General features: G+C 43.4%; 1 protein-coding gene across 6 annotated transcripts in view; it reads right to left on the minus strand.

Moving 5' to 3' along the window:
• The window catches only part of RFX1 (regulatory factor X1), a 646,755-nt gene that overhangs the window by 295,297 nt on the left and 331,235 nt on the right, over nucleotides 1-20,223 (minus strand). For all 6 annotated transcript variants that reach the window (XM_086963646.1, XM_086963649.1, XM_086963652.1 and 3 more), the window contains one exon: nucleotides 14,585-14,703. In XM_086963646.1, the coding sequence (XP_086819772.1) occupies nucleotides 14,585-14,703 (119 nt within the window). The remainder of the gene's footprint in view (nucleotides 1-14,584; nucleotides 14,704-20,223) is intronic.

Genomic DNA, 20,223 nt, shown 5'->3' on the forward strand with positions numbered 1-20,223 from the left:
GTTTCATTCTGTATGTACTTTTATGGATGTATCAAATTCCGAATAAAGATCATTTGAATTGAATTTGAATTGAATTGAACATGTGGAAGGCTGGACGACACTAGTCAGCCAGCACACTAAGAGGCTGGTAGGTTTTCAGGGGGCATCTCTAAGGAGCCCTCTGGGTGCATATCTTAATAAAATCAGTGTAGGAGGCTGGCTCTTTACTAAGTGAACCAAAAATAGATACACTGTAAAAGTCCAGGCAACCCCAACTGGCTTACAGAGGCACAAATGCTCCCTTTTCTGGTAGTGTGGGCGTGTAGTTAAGTATATCAGAGGGTAGTGCTAAGCATTTATTGTACTCACAAAGGCAGTAAGTGAGACACACACAATAAAGAAATCCAACACCATTTTATAAAAATAACACATACTTTTATATGAATTTAGATACCAAGATCATTGGATTCAGGTAAGTACTTTTCGAGTTGTGAATGTTTATAGTTTTAAAAAGTTGACACTTAGTGCAGTTTTTGCTGTAATGTTATCCTAAGGGGAAAAAATATGTACTGCATTCGGGCACTTAACAGTGACTTAAGGGACTCTTCTCAGGGACTTAAGGTGAATATGGGGCAAGGTCCAAGGCTACACCAACAGATCATCTCAGGAGGCTCTGGGGCATCCAGATGCAGAGGTATTTTAAGATGTCGGTATCCCATTCACTTCAATGGGGAACGGTCCAGTCATTAAGAGACTGCAAGCTGGGACTTGGGAACCAGTCCGGGGAAACCCACAGGGGGGCTCGACCTTTCAGCTGTTCAAGCATGTCGGAACACCTTTGGTCCACTTCCCACCTTGCTGTGGGGCTCGGGTGCAGTGGTGTCTTTTGGGTCGGGTTCGGTGCTTGAGTCACTCGCAGTTGGGGGCCTTCAGAAAGGGTCTGCTGGCGGTGACTGGAAGTGCAGTCTGGCCAAACCCAAGGATGAGCTCAGCTCTTGTGGGTCTCAGGACCCTGTGGGCACCGTCACCTCCCTTGGACTCTGGAGCGTGGGTGCAGGGGTGCTCTGAGATATCAGACAGCGGTGGTCAAGGACTCACTCTTTGGTTTCTGCAGAAGGAGGTAAACAGGATAGTTGGGGCACTCTTGTTGTGGTTCTCACTGTACCTGAAGTCCCTCGACGGGCAGGTCAGTCTTCCTCAGCGTTGGTGTTTCGTCTGGTCACAACAAGCCTTGGTTGCTGCAAGGGGCCAGTACCCCATGTATTGGTGTTGTGTGGCTCTGGTGTGTACCGGCGTCCCCACACTTGGAGGGAGGACCGATCTGACCTGTAGGAGCACAGCTTATCCAGTATTGGGGTATCTTTTATAGATTCACATGCTCAGCATCATCCCGCCGACGAGGTGGGAATCTCGTGGTATAATAAAACATATACATTATAATCATAACAACATTATACAATAGGCTACTATGGACAGCAAAGTCACTACATTAGCCTATCTTAGTCCTTTTGCAAACTTGGAACACAGCCAATCAGGCTGCAGCACCCTCTTAGAACCTTCCACAGAGAGGCAAACCCTCAGATTTTCTAGTGCACGTTGTGAGACAGGGAGTCTCCCTGAGCTCTGCTCAGTTTTCTTTACCTTTGGCTCACCTTTGTGAGTAGATATGTCTGACTCTTCAAATAAAAGCTTGTTTTTGCCTTGTTCTTCATGTGGGAAGAAGAGATTACATTTTTAGGATCCACACAAGGAATGTATTTATTTGCTTTAGCACACAAGGTTAAAGACTGCAGGATTTGTAGGACCTTCCCTGCCAAGACTTTGAAGGACAGAGAAGGAAGACTATTGGTTTGGCTGGAAAAAGTGAATGCTACATCTGACGTTGTTTCGGGAGATGATGGCAGTGTAAGTCCTCAGGTGTCCACCCCTCAGGCCAAGAAGAGGGATAGATCTGATGTTTCCCCTGAGAGACAGAGTAAGACCTTGAAGAATTCTCACTCCAAGACTGGTCACTCTTCCTCTAAAAAAGAGAAGCTTTCATTCTCTTCAGTGTTGAAAACTGGTGAAAAACTGAAGATTTCACCGAAAACTGCCTCAAAACAGCAGAAAACTCTTTCTGAGTCTGTCAGGATCCCGTCGAAGTCGAAAAAATCACTGTCGCCGATGAAATCTCCTCAACGCCGACGAAGAAAATCCTGTCGTCGACGATTGCTTCATCGACGACGGCACTGTCGCTGACTATTTCATCGCCGTCGATGATGCCAATCTCGTCAACGCCTACTTTGTGGTCGATTGGACACATGCCGTCACCGATTTCGACGTCGATACAGCTCCCGTCAACGGACGATACAGCTCCCGTCGACGAGTCCTCCGTCGACGGCGATACTACTTCCGTCGAAGACGGCAGCGGCTTCGACGACGACATCGTCGACAATTATTTTTTCTTCGACGACCTTAATGATTACAACGTTGACCGTAACTTCTGCTATGGCTATTTCCACTGATACTGGCTCACTGTCTATGTACATTTTACCGACGTTGAAGCGTAAAAGGCCTACATCTCAGCGGATTACGCCAGTTTTGACTTCAAAATTATCTTTGTCATTCTCATCTTCAAGACACTATTACAGGGATGTTTTTCATATTTCACCATTACCTCCTAGTCACTATCTGGAGGAGTCAGATGATGGACTTTTTAGCCCAGCAAGTAACCCTTCTCAACTCCGGATTAAATATCAGGAGAATGATGATGAAGAGGAGTACTATGAACCTTGTGAGTCTCTGCAAGGCCCTCAGGAGTCATTTCAGCAGGAACCTATGGTACAAATGCCTATGGCTGTGATGCAAGATCTGGCCGCTATGTTGAGGGATTATCATACACGCTTTCCACCAACAGCGCCTGTTCCAGAGCAACCTACAACGCCTATGTTTTTTACGGACTGCTGGTCCTTCTACCCCTATCATTGTGCCTCAGGAGGTGGTACCTACACAATTCGATGATGATGGCGACACTGTGGTCGACGATGGGGAGTTACCAAACTGACCCACAACTGTGGATAAATGGGATGAGTACTTGATTCCTACGCCATCCTCACCAGTTCCTCAGGCAGTTGATTCCCCTCCTGGAGGAATTGGAGGTTGTCACGCAATTATGGAAAGGGCAGAAACCAGGTTTCACCTTCGTGTATCTGTGAAGCAAACAGAGTGTTTCCTTTACGATTTTAAGGACCAGAGTAGGAAATCCGTACGTTCTATCCTTATAATTGATCCTATCTGGGAAGAAGGAACTAAAATAATGAAAACTCCATTTTCAGTACCTGTGATTTTCCCTAAAGAGTATAAAGCACCGGATAATGCTCTTGCTTGCCTTTCTGGACACCCAAGACCAGATTCTGTTATTACACAGGCGGCCCAGAGTAAGTCTCGAAATCCATCCATTCCTGTAACAGCACCGCCAGATAAGGATGGGAGGCGCCTTGATAACATTCATAAGCGTTTAACCACCATGGCGGGTGCTTCAGTTCGTGCTACAAACTCTTTGGCGATTCTAGGGAGATATGACCGCCAACTATGGTCGGACATTTCTCCATACCTCGAATACCTACCTGATGACAAGAAGCAGGAAGCAAAGAAAATACTTTTTGAAGGAGAAAGGGCTGCTTCAGAAATTATTGATATTTCTATGGATCTAGTCTCCTTGGGCTTTCGTCAACTTGCCGGAGCAGCATTCCTTAGACGACAGGGATGGTTGAAATCCACCACCTTTTGCCCGGAGGTCCAAACGAAGATTTTGGACATGCCATTTGATGGTGATATGTTATTGGGGGAACATATAGATGAGGCTTTGCAAGAGATCAAGAAGGATACTGGCACTGTCAGAGCCCTTGGCACTTTACAATATCAGAAGACTCCTATTCGGGGAGCTAGAGGCAGAGGATCGTATGCCTTTCTTGGTGGCTATCAAAGATACCAAAACCAGAGCAATTAAGGACGACATGGTTATCAACAGCAGCAACAGCCACAGTCCTATAGAAATCCCCCAGCTGCCGCTTATAGACAACAGAACAGAAGACGTCAACCTCAAGGCAGGGACTCTGCTAGAAAGTAGTGACAACTTTTTAGCACCTGCAGCAGATCTGCCACACCTTGTTTACAGGATTCCGATGTATCCCGACATCTCAAAAATCGGAAAAGATTAACAACAGACAAGTGGTTCTTGCATATTTGCAAATTTGGGCATGCCCTGGAATTTGTCAGCCCCCCCCCCCCCCCCCTCTCCTCCTCATCCACCTTGGAAGAAGCATCCTCCATATCTTGCTCTTCTCACAAAGGAAGTAAAAACCATGCATTTTAAAAGGAGCGATAGAAAGAGTGCCTTGCTCTCAAGTGGGGAAAGGGTTTTATTCCCGCTTTTTTCTAATAAAGAAGTCAGGGGAATGGAGACCTATTGGATTTAAGAAAGCTGAACAAATAACTTCAAAATAAATCTTTTCGCATAGTCACACTTCAAGAAATCCTTCAGCTTCTGGACCATGCAGAGTTTATGACAACATTGGATCTCCAGGATGCATACTTCCACATCCCAATCAACCCCAAGTATTGGAAATTCCTTCGTTTCACACTGGAAGGTGCACATTTTCAGTTCAAAGTCCTTCCCTTCGGTTTACGCTCAACCCCGAGAGTCTTTAAGAAATTCCTGACTCCAGTGGCGGCTCATCTCAGACTTCAAGGCATACAATTATTCCCTTGTCTGCACGATTGGCTAATAAAAGCTCCTTTCTTTCGGCAGGCTTCTCATGCAACGTCCACATGCCTACAAGTTTTTCAATCCCTGGACTGTCACTGAACATTCAAAAATCGGTTCCTTGTCCTTCTCAAAGAATTCAGTTTCTAGGGGCAATGTTGGATACTACCCGAGACAAAGCATTCTTGTCCAAAGAAAGACAATCACGTCTCATTTCTCCTAAAAAGAAAGTTTGCTTCTGTGAGGATCATCAAATCATTCCTGGGAATGCTATCATCAGCAATTCTGTTAGTAACTCACACCCGTCTAAGGATGCGGCCGATTCAAGAGTAACTGGACAGTCAGTGACTGCAAATCTCAAGGTCGTTCGACGACCTAGTGCAAATAACTCCAGTTATGCGAGAAGCACTGATCTGGTGGCTGCTATCCAAGAATGTCTCAATCGGCTCACATTTCTGCCTTCTGTGCCGGACTTCATCCTCACGACAGATGCCTCCCTAGAAGGGTGGGTGCACACCTTCAAGATCTTTTCACAAGAGGAAGATGGTCTGCTGCTATGGCGAACATGCATATCAACTTTCTGGAGCTTCGAGCCATTTTCCTAGCATTGCAGTCTTTTCTCCCAGGGCTTCAAGGGTCAACTGTTCTGCTCAGAACCAACAACGCCACTTGCATGCATTATCTAAACAAGCAAGGAGGTACTCAATCTCACATTGTGTCTGAAGAAGCTCAGAGTATTTGGGAATGGCTGATATCTCACAATATCAAAATCAAGGTGGAGCATTTACCAGGGATTCACAACACTTTAGCGGACACTTTGAGCAGGAACTCAAAGTCCTGTCACGAATGGGAGCTGGATCAAACGGCTGTGGAGAATATATTTCAGAGGTGGGGCAATCCAAATCTGGATCTCTTTGCCTCCAAGAACAATCATAAGTGCCCATTCTTTGCAAGTTGGGAACCGGAGAAGGGCTTGTGGGGGAACACCTTAATGATGAGATGGACAGGAATCTTTGCGTACGCATTTCCCCCTTTCCGTTGATACCAAGACTTCTACGCAAGCTCAAGATGGAACCATGCTGCATGATTCTCATCGGCCGAGATGGCAGCATCAGCATTGGTTCACAGAGCTTCTCCTGCTGTCCAAAACAGACCTTACCGTCTTCCAGCAGTTCCGACCCTGTTATCAATGAGCAAGGGCCAGATTCTTCATCCTCGTCAAGTCCAATTGCATCTTCATGCATGGTTTCTGGATTCACAGAATTTAAGGAGATAAATTTACCTCAAGAGTGCAGAGACATTCTTGCTAGAGCAAGGGCTCCTTCTACCTTAAAAACGTATGCTCTGAAATGGAAGCAATTCTGTTCTTGGTGCAGTAACAAGAATATACATCCTTTAAGATGTTCTCCAGACAAAATTCTGCCTTATCTTCTATCATTACCTAAGTCTGGTCTTATGTTTACGTCGGTTAAGTTGCATCTAGCGGCCATCTCTACCTACAAACGTTCTACAGGAGCGGCATCTCTTTGCTCTAATCGCTTGATTAAACAATTTCTAAAGGGACTTCTCAGAACTTTTCCACCTGTCAGAGCTCCTCCTCCAGAATGAAGGCTTAATCTGGTGTTGCAGCAGCTCATGAAACATTAATTTGAGCCTGTTCACAAAGCTGACTTAAAGTACCTCTCCTGGAAAACAGCGCTTTTAGTGGCACTCACCCCTGCTCGGAGAGTCAGTGAAATCCAGGCTTTCACTATCAAGCAACCTTATTTGAAATTCACCAACGACTATGTTCTTCTCAGAACTAATCCAACGTTTATTCCAAAAGTTCCCTCTACATCCCATCTTAATGAGCCTGTTATACTGCATTCTTTCTTTTCCAATCCGTCCTCCTGTGCTGAGAATTCTTTGCATATCTTGGATGTCAAAAGGAGTCTGAAATTCTACATTTCACGTACTGTGTCCATCAGAAAATCCGATCAATTATTTATTTCCTATGCTGGTCAAAAGCCAGGAACAGCGGTGACGAAATCCACTATAGCAAGGTGGATTGCATCTACTATCCAATTCTGCCATACTAAGGCTGGACATCCTTTATCCATGAAACCCGAGCCTCACTCTACAAGGGCAGTGTCCTCATCTACTGCTCTTTTTGCTGGAGTACCTTTGGAGAAGATTTGCCCTGCTGCAACTTGGAAGAATGTGCACACTTTTACACGGCATTACTGTCTTGATCTGGCAACAGAAGCTGAATCAGCAGTGGGTCAAGCAGTGTTGCGAAACCTTTTTAAATAAGGTAAGCCTCTGCATATGTATATGATGCTTTCCCTTATTAGGGTTCAAATGAACAAGTTACTTACCTTCGGTAACGCTTTTTCTAGTACATACAGTATCTGCCTGTGGATTCCTCACCTTGTGACTATCCCCTGCGCAGCAGCCAATCGAAACTTTTGTAGCTCTCCACGCAGGCGAGGTCATGGACGACGTCACCGAGGGTACGACTCCGCTTCCGACCCCGCTTACGTCACTGGATCCATAATAGGGCCTGGTCGGCGTGATGACGTCAGTTCCACCTTTTTTTCCGTGCCTCCGAGGCACACGGACGGCCGACATAAACAGTTATAGCATACATAGTACACAGTATTCAAAACAGCACACACAGTGATAAATCAATGCAATATGTATGAACATATAAATGCACAAGTTACTACTTGTGTAACGATATATCTGTAAGAGACATTAGTTAGTGATAGATTCCTTACCTTAGAATATCCCCAGGCGTCAGACTGGATCCGGAATTTTTTTTTGCGTAGCAGTACCCTTGCGCGTTGGTAGGCGTCGTCTGCGGCTCCGCGTCCGTCGTCGGCGTCGTGATGACGTCGTCGGAGTACTTAGACGCCGCCTCCGCGTGCTGACGTCAGTTCTTAGCCACAGCTGTTCCGCGCCAGAAGCGCTGAGCCATGTTAAAAACCAACACTGGTGCCATTGAAACTAGGGCCCTGAAAGGGGATGACCTTAACCCTAGATATCGGTTCCCAGAACGGGGAGGATGGGTGGGTCGGTAAGGAATCTATCACTAACTAATGTCTCTTACAGATACATCGTTACACAAGTAGTAACTTGTGCTTATGAAAGAGACACGTTAGTGATAGATTCCTTACCTTAGAATAGATACCCCAGCAATACCAACCCCGGTGGTGGGTCTGCGAACCAATAATCACACCAGAAAGTCCTGGAGGACGGAACGGCCAAAGAAGCCATCCCTCAGGACTCGTCTGTCCAGGCAATAGTGTCTTGCAAACGTGTGCAGCGAGGGGGAGATAGAATACGTAGGTTATGACAGCTAGAAAGTAAATACATTCTTGACTTAGACACCCGTATTCCGGGTGGGCTAAATTCTGAAGAGGAATTAAAATGGCATCTGGGAGAGTAAACCACTGGGTACACACAAGATTTTAATTACATAGGAATGTACAGCTGTTCTCTTAGTCTCCTGAATGTGCTTCTCATGTTTTTAACATCACAATGTTTGTTTATCACTTTTTAATTAGTGTTTATGTTATGCACTTTTGATTGCGAATCATTAAGGCCACACCACTTCTAGTGAATATCAAGACTTATCGACTTATGTCTTTTTCATACAGGTAATATGTGTTGAAGAAGAATGAATGTGCAAGACAGGATATACTCCCACTTGGGATTTACGAATGCTGTAATTGAAAGGACATTGTCATTATTGTTTGTGGCTCATTGCGAAGACTATTCCACTGGGACATTTATCGATCACAACAAGTTTTGATTGTCAAAAGGATGCCTAGAAGTGCATTGCTACAATATCCTTCTAAATGTGATTTGCATTATAATTATCGACAGCATATTTACAAAGTGATAGGATTTATGTCATTGGTATTCACGAGCAGAACACTGTTCCAATATGGCCGCGCTGTTTTGATTCGTACTTTTGTCCTTTGTTTATGTTAACACGAGGAAGTGGGATGTGAAACTTTATTTAACATTGATTTGGAGGAACACAATTCACCCGTGATCAAGCCGAGCATTCGGTGAAACGCGTTGGTTTGGTTCCATGCACTGTTTGTCATGCTGGAAATAAATTGGAAAATTATGAACTACGATCGTCTGGTCTAATGGAGTGGTGAATAATGCTGGACTAGAGTGCATTTACGCTACTTTTGGAGCGTTTGGGGAAACGGAATATACACATATATATACACACACATATACACACACACACACACATATATATATACAGACATATATATATATGCACACACACACATATATATATATACATATATATACATATATATTACCTACTGGCGGTCGCCAGTAGGTATATATAGTTAGGACCTAGTTACCATAGGAAATCCCCAACATTCTATTGGGAATAACTTTGGTGCCGATTGAGGAATCTGCGTGTAATTTTCCTTCAAATTGCTTCGCTCCGCTCCGCTCCTTCCCTGAAAGTTTCGGGGGGATTCGTCAAGCGGGGGCCGAGAAAAAAGGGGGGTTCCCAAAACGTGTTTTCCCCATGTTAAATTCCATAGGGACCTTTAGACACGGCTACAGCCCGAACGGCTGAATGGAATTACACCAAACTTGGCAAAATGGTAGGGCCTGGTATGCAGATGTGCCTTTGTTATGTTTGGTGAAAATCCCTCCAGTGTTCTTGAGAAAATTGAATTTGAAATTTTTAATATGGCATTTTCTATGGGACCTTTAGAAACGGCTACAGCCCGAACGGCTGAACGGAATTACACCAAACCTGGCAAAATGGTAGGGACAGGTATGCAGTAGTGCCTTTTCTGTATTTGGTGGAAATCCCTCCAGTAGTTGTTGAGAAAATTGAATCTGAGCAAATTATATATCTATGTGCGCCCAACATTCTATTGGGAATAACTTTGGCGCCGATTGAGGAATCTGTGTGTAATTTTCCAGAATTTTGGCCAGCTCCGCTCCTTCCCTGAAAGTTTCAGGGGGATTCGTCAAGCGGGGGCCGAAAGGGGGCTCCCAAAACGTGTTTATTTCCATAGGGAACTTTAGATACGGCTACAGCCCGAACGGCTGAATGGAATTACACCAAACTTGGCAAAATGGTAGGGCCTGGTATGCAGATGTGCCTTTGCTATGTTTGGTGAAAATCCCTCCAGTAGTTCTTGAGAAAATTGAATTTGAAAATTTTCAAATGGCATTTTCTATGGGACCTTTAGACACGGCTACAGCCCGAACGGCTGAACAGAATTACACCGAACTTGGCAAAATGGTACGGACAGGTATGCAGTAGTGCCTTTTCTATATTCGGTGAAAATCCCTCCAGTAGTTGTTGAGAAAATTTAATTTGAGCAAATTATATATCTATATGCGCTCACCGTACGCACACCGTACGCGTACGTGAACGTACCCGTACGTGCACGAGCAAGTTTCTGATTGGCTGGCAGTCGACTGTCAACATTCCAAACTGTCCAAACCAGGAAGTGTTGGCCACCATCTTGTTTTTCAGAAGAACTGAGGCACAAGAGAGCCCAAAACAAGAGTGGAAAACATGAAAAGGGGGCAGGGTAGAGACCCCCCAAGCCTCTAGCCCTTCTCAGGGGTCCCAAAAGGACCCCCAAGGGCAAAAGAAAAAAAATCAAAAAAATCGCGGGGTACGCGTACCGTGTGCGTACCCCGCGATTAAAAATTTTTTTTAAAAAGATTTGCACTTGGTGGGCCTTCTGGGACCCCCTGAGAAGGGCTAGGGGGTAAGGGGGTCTCAACCCTGCCCCCTTTTCCCGTTTTCCACTCTTGTTTTGTGCTCTCTTGTGCCTCACTTCTAAACAAGATGGCTGCTCAGGTGATACCAGAAGGATAATAACATATATAAACGTTATCCGGTAACAGAATTAGCATTTACAAAACCTTTGAAATTTATTGAAAAAAAATATAGGTTTCACGCCTGATATAGTTAGGAATTAGCATTTAAAAAACCTTGCAAATTCACTGAACAAACCATAGGTTTCAAGCCTTATATAGTTAGGAATTCGCATTTAAATAACCTTGCAAATTCACTTAAAAAACCATAGGTTTCAGGCCTTATATAGTTAGGAATTAGCATTTAAAAAACCTTGCAAATTCACTTAAAAAACCATAGGTTTCAGGCCTTATATAGTTAGGAATTAGCATTTTAAAAACCTTGCAAATTCACTTAAAAACCATAGGTTTCAGGCCTTTATAGTTAGGAATTAGCATTTAAAAAACCATTGAAATTGCTCCTATATAGTTAGTTGTACTAACTATATTTCGCGCACCCGCAATCCACTGCTGATGATGTCACATATTGCATCATTGTTTTGAAAAATCGCCGGCGTCTCCAACAGCACTAGTCTCTCGCACATGCGTGGAGTGCGAGAGACTAGTGCTGTTGGAGACGCCGGCGATTTTTCGAAACATCCATTGCTCTATACCGAGGCTGAAAACCAGAGAGGTCTGACTCTTTCAATCCAAGATCCTGTTCTTGGACGTGAACATTCACGATCCCCCGGCCATCCAGCTTCCCCTAGCCGCCATTTCTTTTAATTTGAACTCACAACAACGTGGCTACCGCATACATCTAAGGTGTTATCCCTCTCCCGGATATTCTCCATAGTGAGCTACCTGGCCCTGATGAGAATCCCTCCCAACCCATAGGGATTTGAAACGCGTAGGCCCCTTCATGTCCAGTGTCTGCTCCCTTTTGGTTCTTCCCGTAGTGTGAACATACCGTCACATTACCGGTTATAAACTGTCGTATATATTGTTTTTTGATTTCGCATTTGATTCTGTTGATCCATTTGATTTATACCTGTAAAAATCACTGTATAAATTGTATATATAACTGTACATATTGCAGCAGACCTAATACCCAACACGATTATATATTCTTATCTAGTCGTGTTGTGTATTTGTATGTGTTTTGTGTAGTAATGGCAAGGTATGATTGTGATATGACTGAATTTGGTATGCATGTTGGATTTTAACGTTTCACTGGTTTTTGTCCATAATTTCTCCTGTGTTTACTAAAAATGTTGTTTCTGTTCAACTGTATATCATTAATACAAATATACCCCTTTTTCTTTGACCTAGACATTATAAATAAAAAAGCAATTTATAAGCACACCCCAGCTTTGAAAAACCTTCTTTGTTCTGGTGGCCAAATCTTTCCAAATTGCTATCAGTATAGGCACTTGTTCTTTGTTGATTATAGGCTTTGCACTTTTGGCATTTGTAAAAGCCCGGGTTTGCCTTCAGCCCATTTCCCGATTGGGTTAATTCTGGGCTGCTGTCCACCAATTCCTGCCTCGTAGACCTTCCCCTTTTAAAAGTGACCAAGGGTCTCCGCTTTGTTATTGCACCCAAAATTGGATCACTTTTTATTAGATGCCAGTGCCTACTCACACAATCTCTCACTTTTGTGTGGTAGGCACTGTATCCGGTGATTAGTCTCATTTCTTCTTTGTCCTGCATTTTAATGTCTTTCTTGCCTCCCTTGGGTTCTAACAAGACCTCCCTTTTGATATTGCTGACCTTTTGAAGTGCTTGACTCAGGACTTGATCTTTGCATCCCCTGTCTTTAAATCTCATTGTTAAGCTGTTTTGTGCATCCTCTAACGCCTGGCCTTCACTGCAATTTCTCATCCTAAGATGCTCCGCATAGGGGATGCTCATTTTCAGCTTTGTTGGGTGGTAGCTGTCCGAATGCAGAATAGAATTTCCTGCCGTAGTCTTTCTGAATGTGCGTTTATGTACAGAATTATCTCTCACATAAATCTCTAGGTCTATAAATGTTACTAACTCCCTACTTATTGTGTCTGTGAATCTCAAATTAAGTGTGTTATCATTAAATTGGGTTACAAAATCTTTTGCAGTTTCCATTGAGCCTTCCCAGACCACAAATAGGTTGTCTATAAAATTTTTCCATATCATCACATTTTCATTCCACCCTTTTGAATACTTAACGCTGAGCACCTGCTCCTCCCACCAGCCCATAATGGAAATTAGCATAGCTGGGGGCGAAGCAGGTGCCCATTGCAGTGCCACGTACTTGTTTGTACGTTTCACTTCCAAATAGGAAACAATTGTTCTCTAGGCACATTCTACCCATCTCCAAAAGCATTCTCGAGTGTTGATGATAGGAAATGTGCAAGAAATAACGCATTGCATTCAGTCCTGCCTTATGTTCAATACTTGTATACAATGAGGTCACGTCAAGCGTGATCAGTAAATAAGTGTCTTTCCATATCAAGACTGCTATTTTATTCAAAGAGTCCTAAGTGTCCTGTATATATGCTGGCAGTTTTGTGACAAATTCCTGAAGAAAATGGTCTAGATATGTCGAGGTTGTTTCAAACAAGCTCCCGATCGCGGAAATGATTGGTCTGCCTGGCGGATTCTCTTTGTTTTTGTGAACTTTTGGGATCAGTTACAAAATTGGTGTCACAGGATTGTCTATCTTCAAATACAAATATTCAGCTTGTGACAATAAATCTAATCCTCGCCAATGTGCCAATTCCTTGTGTAGCCTGTTTTTGATTTCATCAGATTGCTATGCGATTATATATATATATATATATATATATATATATATATATATATATATATATATATATATATATATATATATATATATATATAAATATATATATACATACATACATACATACATATATATATATATATCCTCCAAGCACACTCTCCGAAACGCCACACTGGCGACAGAGAGAAACGGACCCGGATAAATGTGGCAGGTAAGATGTTTTATTTTCTTCTCCCTCTGAGATGTGTTTCGAGCACCCTGTGGCCTTGATCACACATCAGTATATATTCACTGGAATGTGTATTGGAATGTGAGGTATGTTAATATGAATAACTACATTTACTTTTTAAAACCAAAAAAAAGGGAAAAAAGCAGAAAATGTTGCCTTTTATAAGCATGTGTTCATGGATGTCAGAGAGAATGTCATGAAAGATAATGTATTTTTCTTTGTAGAAAATATATGGGTTATATTTCATGACAAACAATGGGTCACTGTACTTTTTTTTGTTTGGGGGAAGATTTTTTAAAGGCGGTCTTTGCAGGGAAGGGATGAGATGCACGCAGAATGCTTAGACTGTTCTTTGTTCACAAAAATCAACAAGCCCACCCACTTCTAAGCATCTACCAATGTCAAAAAATGGGCAGTACAAATTTTAGGTTATGTTAATCTTGCCATCAAAGCAGGAATCTGTGCTGTCTAGAGCTAATGCATATCAAGTACCTTGACAAGGCTGGTCAAGGGGCTACAAGCAGGCATGGATGGTATGGCTTTTACAGAAAAGAGTCTCCAAATTGTTTCAGGGTTCAATTATTGGCAGTCAGTGATTTATCAGAGTGACAAAGATTCTGATCCTTGAGCTGTGCTCTCACTAACCAAGACCCTGGTATGTTTTGTCTCTAAGTGCTTCTTATAGAAAGATATCAGAACCCTTTGACAAATCTGATAGCGAGGAACTATTATCATATTTTTTATCACAAGTTCACAAACAGGTTCCACAGTTTAGAAAACATTAGCTCATATAAAGAGATCAAGTGTTCCAGGGAATCTCTTACTTATTCAGACATAATTAATTATTAAGGTAAGCCCACGCACCAAAACCCTCTGTAGAAGGTTTTGTTTAGTATGGCACTATCTCCCAACACAGGGCTTATGAAAGTGTTACCTGGAAAGACTTCTTCTGTGCCTTGCTGCATGTCTGTCACTTCTGATCCTTCTACCCAGGCAAACCAAAGCACTGTGAAGCACTTCAGATGCTTTGCTGTGTGCAACTGAAACCAGCTCAAGTGTCACATACCTCACAGTGCTCACGGTACAGAAGTTGGAACTCCTTCACATCCTCAGCTCCGAGCCCCACAGGGAGAGCTTTCCCCTGCAGGTCGATCTCCACAAACTCAGGAAGGCTCCGCGAGGCATCTAAAGTGGGAAAGACAAAATGAATCTGAAATAACATGAAACAGACTGTACTAAGGATACAACACTGCACTATCAGTGAGTTGTACATGTACCTTTGTTTCCTATCCCCTTTTCATGCAAAGTGGTCAGTTGGTCGTGCCCATCACTAGGACTTTCATGAGCAAATATGCACTAGCACAACGTTAACACTGTCACATTTTCTTCAACTATGGCAAAGGTGGGTGGAGAGAGTAGGAACAGTAGATAGAGGGAGGCCACAAAGGACTAAGGGAGAGGAAAGACATTGAACATGAGAGTGCTTAGAAGAAGAGGTGGTAATGGAGAGACCAGGTTTTGCAGAGGAAACACAGCCTTCACAAAGACCGTTTGTTAATAGGCAGGGAACATATAAGGAATAGAAAAGGAAAATGTGCTATTCATATTCTAGTTATCCATCAGTCATATTATCAGTCAAGAATATAATGAAGGCTAGTTGCATGAGTGTTATCTCACACAAGGAGGGGAGAGGGTCAACACACTACTCTGCCACCCCGAACCCCCTTAAAGTAAATATAATATACACGTGTATATTATAGTTGCATGAGTGACCACAACCCCATTGTCTTAACTTTGAATCTATGTGTGACAGCGGAAAAGGACAAGAATATTCAGAACAGGGTGGTATATAACAGAAATAAAGGCATTTGTCTTTAATGTGAAAAGGTTGATAAGATGGCCTTTCAATCACAGACCTTATGACAAAAATAAGGCTGATATAGAGACAGTGCTTTCAGACTCAGCTTCATCGGAGAATGTCATAGTGGCCTTCACAAATTTAAATGGCTTCATGGCAGATAAACTAACTAAATGTAGTAGAAAAATTCCTGAAAACCCCACTTGCTTTAACAATAACTGCTCTGAAACCGGTAAGGCGCTATGGTCGGCCTTAAATAAGACCCAGAGGAATAAGGATGAAATAACAAAAGCAAGGAAAGATTACAAAAAGGTAATTGAGAAAAGGAAACGGTATCTGAAGGCTAAGGTCTAGGAAGATCTAAACATTACATCAATCCTAAAAGACTATTGTGCTTTCTGGGAGGTGGTAACTTCATTATCTATGTTCAGTGAAGAAACACCCAAAATAGATACAGTAGTTCCAGCTTAAGCCTGGGTTAACCACTTTTTGGAAATGTTTTCTCCATAACCAAGGATAGTAAATGGATCCTCAGTCATAAAAACTCCCAGTGATATAAGATCCACCAAGGCCCTAAATAATACAATAGAGGTGAGTGAGGTACTGCTGGCAATAGAGAATAGTCGTCCAGAGAAAGCCCCGGGCCCGGACAGAATTCCGGTCGATTTATACAAGTATTTACCAGATTTCTAGGCCCCTTTGATTACAAACGTTTTAAAAGCCGCAACAGTGGGCCCACTAGTCAAGACCTGGCAAGAAGCCATCATAGTGGCAGTTTTTAACAAGCATTGGCATAGCCAATAGGTCTCGTCTTTGGGACCTTATAAGTGTTTAGCCATGCAACAGTTGATGTTGTTGCACCAAGGATATTGTGCTGCATAACTAAATACTTATAAGATCCCAAAGGCGAGACCTATTGGCTATGCCAATACTTGTTCTGATAAACAAGGCAACCCTATTAACTATATGCAACTACCAAACATCTACATAGCGAGCCGGTTTACAAACATAGAGTAAGTTTATTAGAGTAGCTAGAAAAGTGATAGTTTTAAGGGAATATTTCCAAGGATTCGAGGATGAGGAGTCGTTAGTTTAGTATTCCTATGGGCTATTAAACCAAGAAACCAGCCTGAAATAAAGTTGTTAAGCAGCAACTTTGTAGCATCTCGACTAGACTTCGAATAAAGACTAGCTACTTTGTATCCACTGGTGTTACATTAGTCAAGATGTTACCACTTTGTAACTGGTCTCTGTATCCCCACTCCCAGTGCTCATTCTGGCGACCAGCTGCTCGGATGAATATTACTGGGGACCACCTGGAAAAATAGTATTACCAATACCGCAACTCGCAAGCTCCTTGAACCAAGCCACGAAAACATAGGTTTCTTATAAGTTTGGTACACCGCGACGCCCTGAGTGGAATTCGCCTTATTTGGAATACCTTTAATTCCATGGACTCGAGTGACACTGTCTTCCTATGCAGGCCGTGCCCAGGCAAAAGCATAGAATTAACAACATGATTATGTTCCGTAAGCCTTCCGGCCATCATGAAAGTGGATGATGCGTTGTAGTGAAAGTACAGGCACCTCAGATGGTAGGAAAAAAAACTCGGGCCAGGATACAGAAGAAAAGGAAATCTATGTTTTCTTATATTGATTTTTTATTTTTTTTTAAAGAAAGCTATTCTAGAAAATATTTCTATTCAAAAAAAATTATATCAATACATGATAGTAAAACAAAGTAATTTTGTAATAAACAGTAAACTTTAAAATGACAGTAATAGGAAGAACTAGATTTTCTCGTGGTCTTTGCAATTTTGTTTTATTTCAACCAATATACAAATTATGTAGTTAAAAAATGCCTGCTTGAGCTACACACTGGTTGTAGCCGTCTTCAATGCATTGATATGGCATCATGATGGGAGCAACAGGCCACAGTAGTGCTACGAACGAGCATGAGGTGAAGTACCTGAGACCTACAATGAGGGTGGGGCCTGTGCACTGCTCCCGTGGGTACCACTAACCGATAGAGAAGACAGTATATAGCTATTTGCTCTGACGTGATGGGGTGTGCATTAGAACAGCATACACGTGGGACATCGTGCACTGAGACACTGTGTAATCCTGACACCCAGAGGGAATAGAGTACTGCGAACAGGCATGAGAACAACTTCACGGACAGGAGCTGTGCACTGGTGCTGTCAGTCCCACCAACCCTTAAGAGAGAGGACGAGAAGGAAGGAAATATGTTCCCGTCAACAGAGAGGACGGGACCTACGCAGACCCACTGGGGGAAGATGGGTCCCCACAGCCCCATAGCGCCTCGCCAGGGCTACTAAATTTTACATAAATCGTACCATACCACATGTGGGGGGGAGGGACAGGGTTTGGGTGGTACTACACTGCAGAGCGCGCTGGGACGGGGTATAGCCCAGATACTGAGAAAGAGGTAAGGTGACACTGCGCACCCCCCGGCAGCCGCACGTAGGGCTAAGGACTGCGCACCGGAGGCGTGTACCTCCCTGGGACCAAGGTGAGGTAAGAGGACTGTGGTATGGGGGCAATGTAACCCCCACCCCTCCCCCCTCCACTGCCATCTCCGCCCTTCCCCTCCCACAGAGTGGAAAGGGTTTGGAACAGTGTCAAACACTCAGAGGGCAGAAAGCTGTTCCCAGAGACGCTGTGTACCCATGCAAGGTCCTCTCTGGAAGATTGGTTTTGTAACACAGGGAGGGGGCCACTACGCATACACGTGTGCCAGATACATTTAACTGACAAACCAGGAACACATTGAGAGCTCTCTGCTTGCATGTTTCTTTCAATAAATATAATAATTTGTTAGAGGAATATAATTGGTTTAAAAACGTGAAAAATAGGATACACCTAGGGATGAGAGAAAGAGGCAGAGGGCGCGGACGGTGCCAGGGAGCTCGAAACCTAAGGCAGGCTTAGTGCGTGTTATTTATGTTAGGGGGCACCGGAACTGTTTCCACAGGGTTTTGATTCATCTTGTGTTTGCATAGAATGGGCTAGAGCTGAAAATCACCACGCACTCCGCCGCGCCCGCCCGTGTACACGCCCACTAAAGTGTGATCATTATCGCCTGTTCTTAGCAGAAGTGTCCTCGAGTGCCCCCGCAGTGTTGTGCAAACGAGCACACTGTGGGCGCATTGTGACAAAGACTAAGAAGTGCTCCGAGAAAGAGGCCTAACTTTCAGGCGCTTAACACATATTGGCCCTTTGCTCTAGCAGACAACTCGATTGTAGTGGGCATTGAATAGTGCTTGAGCCCCTAGTTTATGGGCGGTGACATTTATTTTCCTGGACGTGGCGCCTCTTTAGCTGCACAGACTATGAAGCGCCCGGCGTGTCACTGCTCTAAAATTAATTGAAAAGCCTCGGCTGACCCGCATATGCACACAACTTAAGCTGTGTTAGTTCTACAGAATAAAACCACCAGCTCCGGAAAAGTGACAATGGCAAGCTTTCGCGTTGCGCACATAAAACATCTTTTACACCCGGGCATTGTTGATGTATTTTCGTTCTTATAAAAGTTTTCAACTTTTAATATACTGGTCACGTGCGCTCGGATAATACAAAAGAGGATCAATAATTGGCAGCGAAAAGGAGGGACTAGGATCTGTGTATCATCAAGAATAGGAGCAGAGAACACCCGCAGGTTTCCAAAATACTGGCTCACTGAGAACATCAAAGCGGGCGCGAAAGTTATCGCAATCAAGCGCGGCAAGCGATGCGCTTAATGAGCATGACGAGGGAAGCCATATGGCGCCTCTGCTCGTAAGCGCGTGCCCGTGCACATGCACGCAAGCTGTAGGCCGTCCATGGTAGCATTTTGTGAAGCCCTTACCAAAAGTCTAGCCAGACCAGCGCATGCGCTGGGTCAGGTGAGACCTAAAAAGGGGGACAAAACGCAATCTCATTGTTATCGTCCAATTTCCCTGCTCGACAGTTCATTTAAGATTTGGGCAAGGTAATCTTGGCCAAACTAGAACTTTGGGCACTTGAACACCATGCGCTCTCGATGTATCAATTTGGATTTCGTCCAGGACTTGGAACTGTGGAATAAAATCTGATAATACTTGTCCAAAAGTATACCAAAAAACAAAAGGCCTGTGTTCATCTAGCCTTCATAGACCTAACCTATGCCTTTGACACAGTAAATCGCAGCCAACTACGGTCCGTAATGTCACAAATGGGGATTGATGGAGCAATTATCACCTTGCTCAGTAGGCTTCTTGAATACACCTCAGCCTCAGTACACTACAGCAGTAAGGGTTATTTGACCAAAGGATTCCCCTCTGATATAGGAGTAAGGCAGGGTTGTATCCTGGCCCCATTCCTCTGTTATTGGGCTTGGAGACCAACTATGTAAGGTGGGGAAGGACACCACGAGATGTAACTTGTGCCAAATCCAGTCTCTACTGTATGCTGACGACGCTGTCTTGATAGCTAGGACAGCAAACGGCCTACAAATACTGCTTGATTCATTTAATATTTTTATGAACGATCTGGGGTTAAAAGTTAATCGTACCAAATCATTTATTATAAATTATGGTCCAAAAAAATCCAAAATGTGAAATTTTTTATTGGGGGGTGAAATTAAGAAAGCCCTGCATTTTTTTTACCTGGGGGTTCCTCATGATGCTGATTTTGATTGGAAACATGTTTTAAATATCAGAACTATGCAATTTCAGAAATCGATTGATGCTATTTTTAGATCTGCTAAAAGATTGGGACACAAACCAACCAAAGAGATTTTGTGTATTTACAAGAGTAAAAGCCTTTCAGTGGTAACTTTTTTGGGCAGGGTGTGGGGTCACGTAAATT

The sequence above is a fragment of the Lissotriton vulgaris genome, chromosome 1_1 (genome assembly GCF_964263255.1).
Source record: "Lissotriton vulgaris chromosome 1_1, aLisVul1.2, whole genome shotgun sequence".
Classification (NCBI taxonomy): Eukaryota; Metazoa; Chordata; class Amphibia; order Caudata; family Salamandridae; genus Lissotriton; species Lissotriton vulgaris.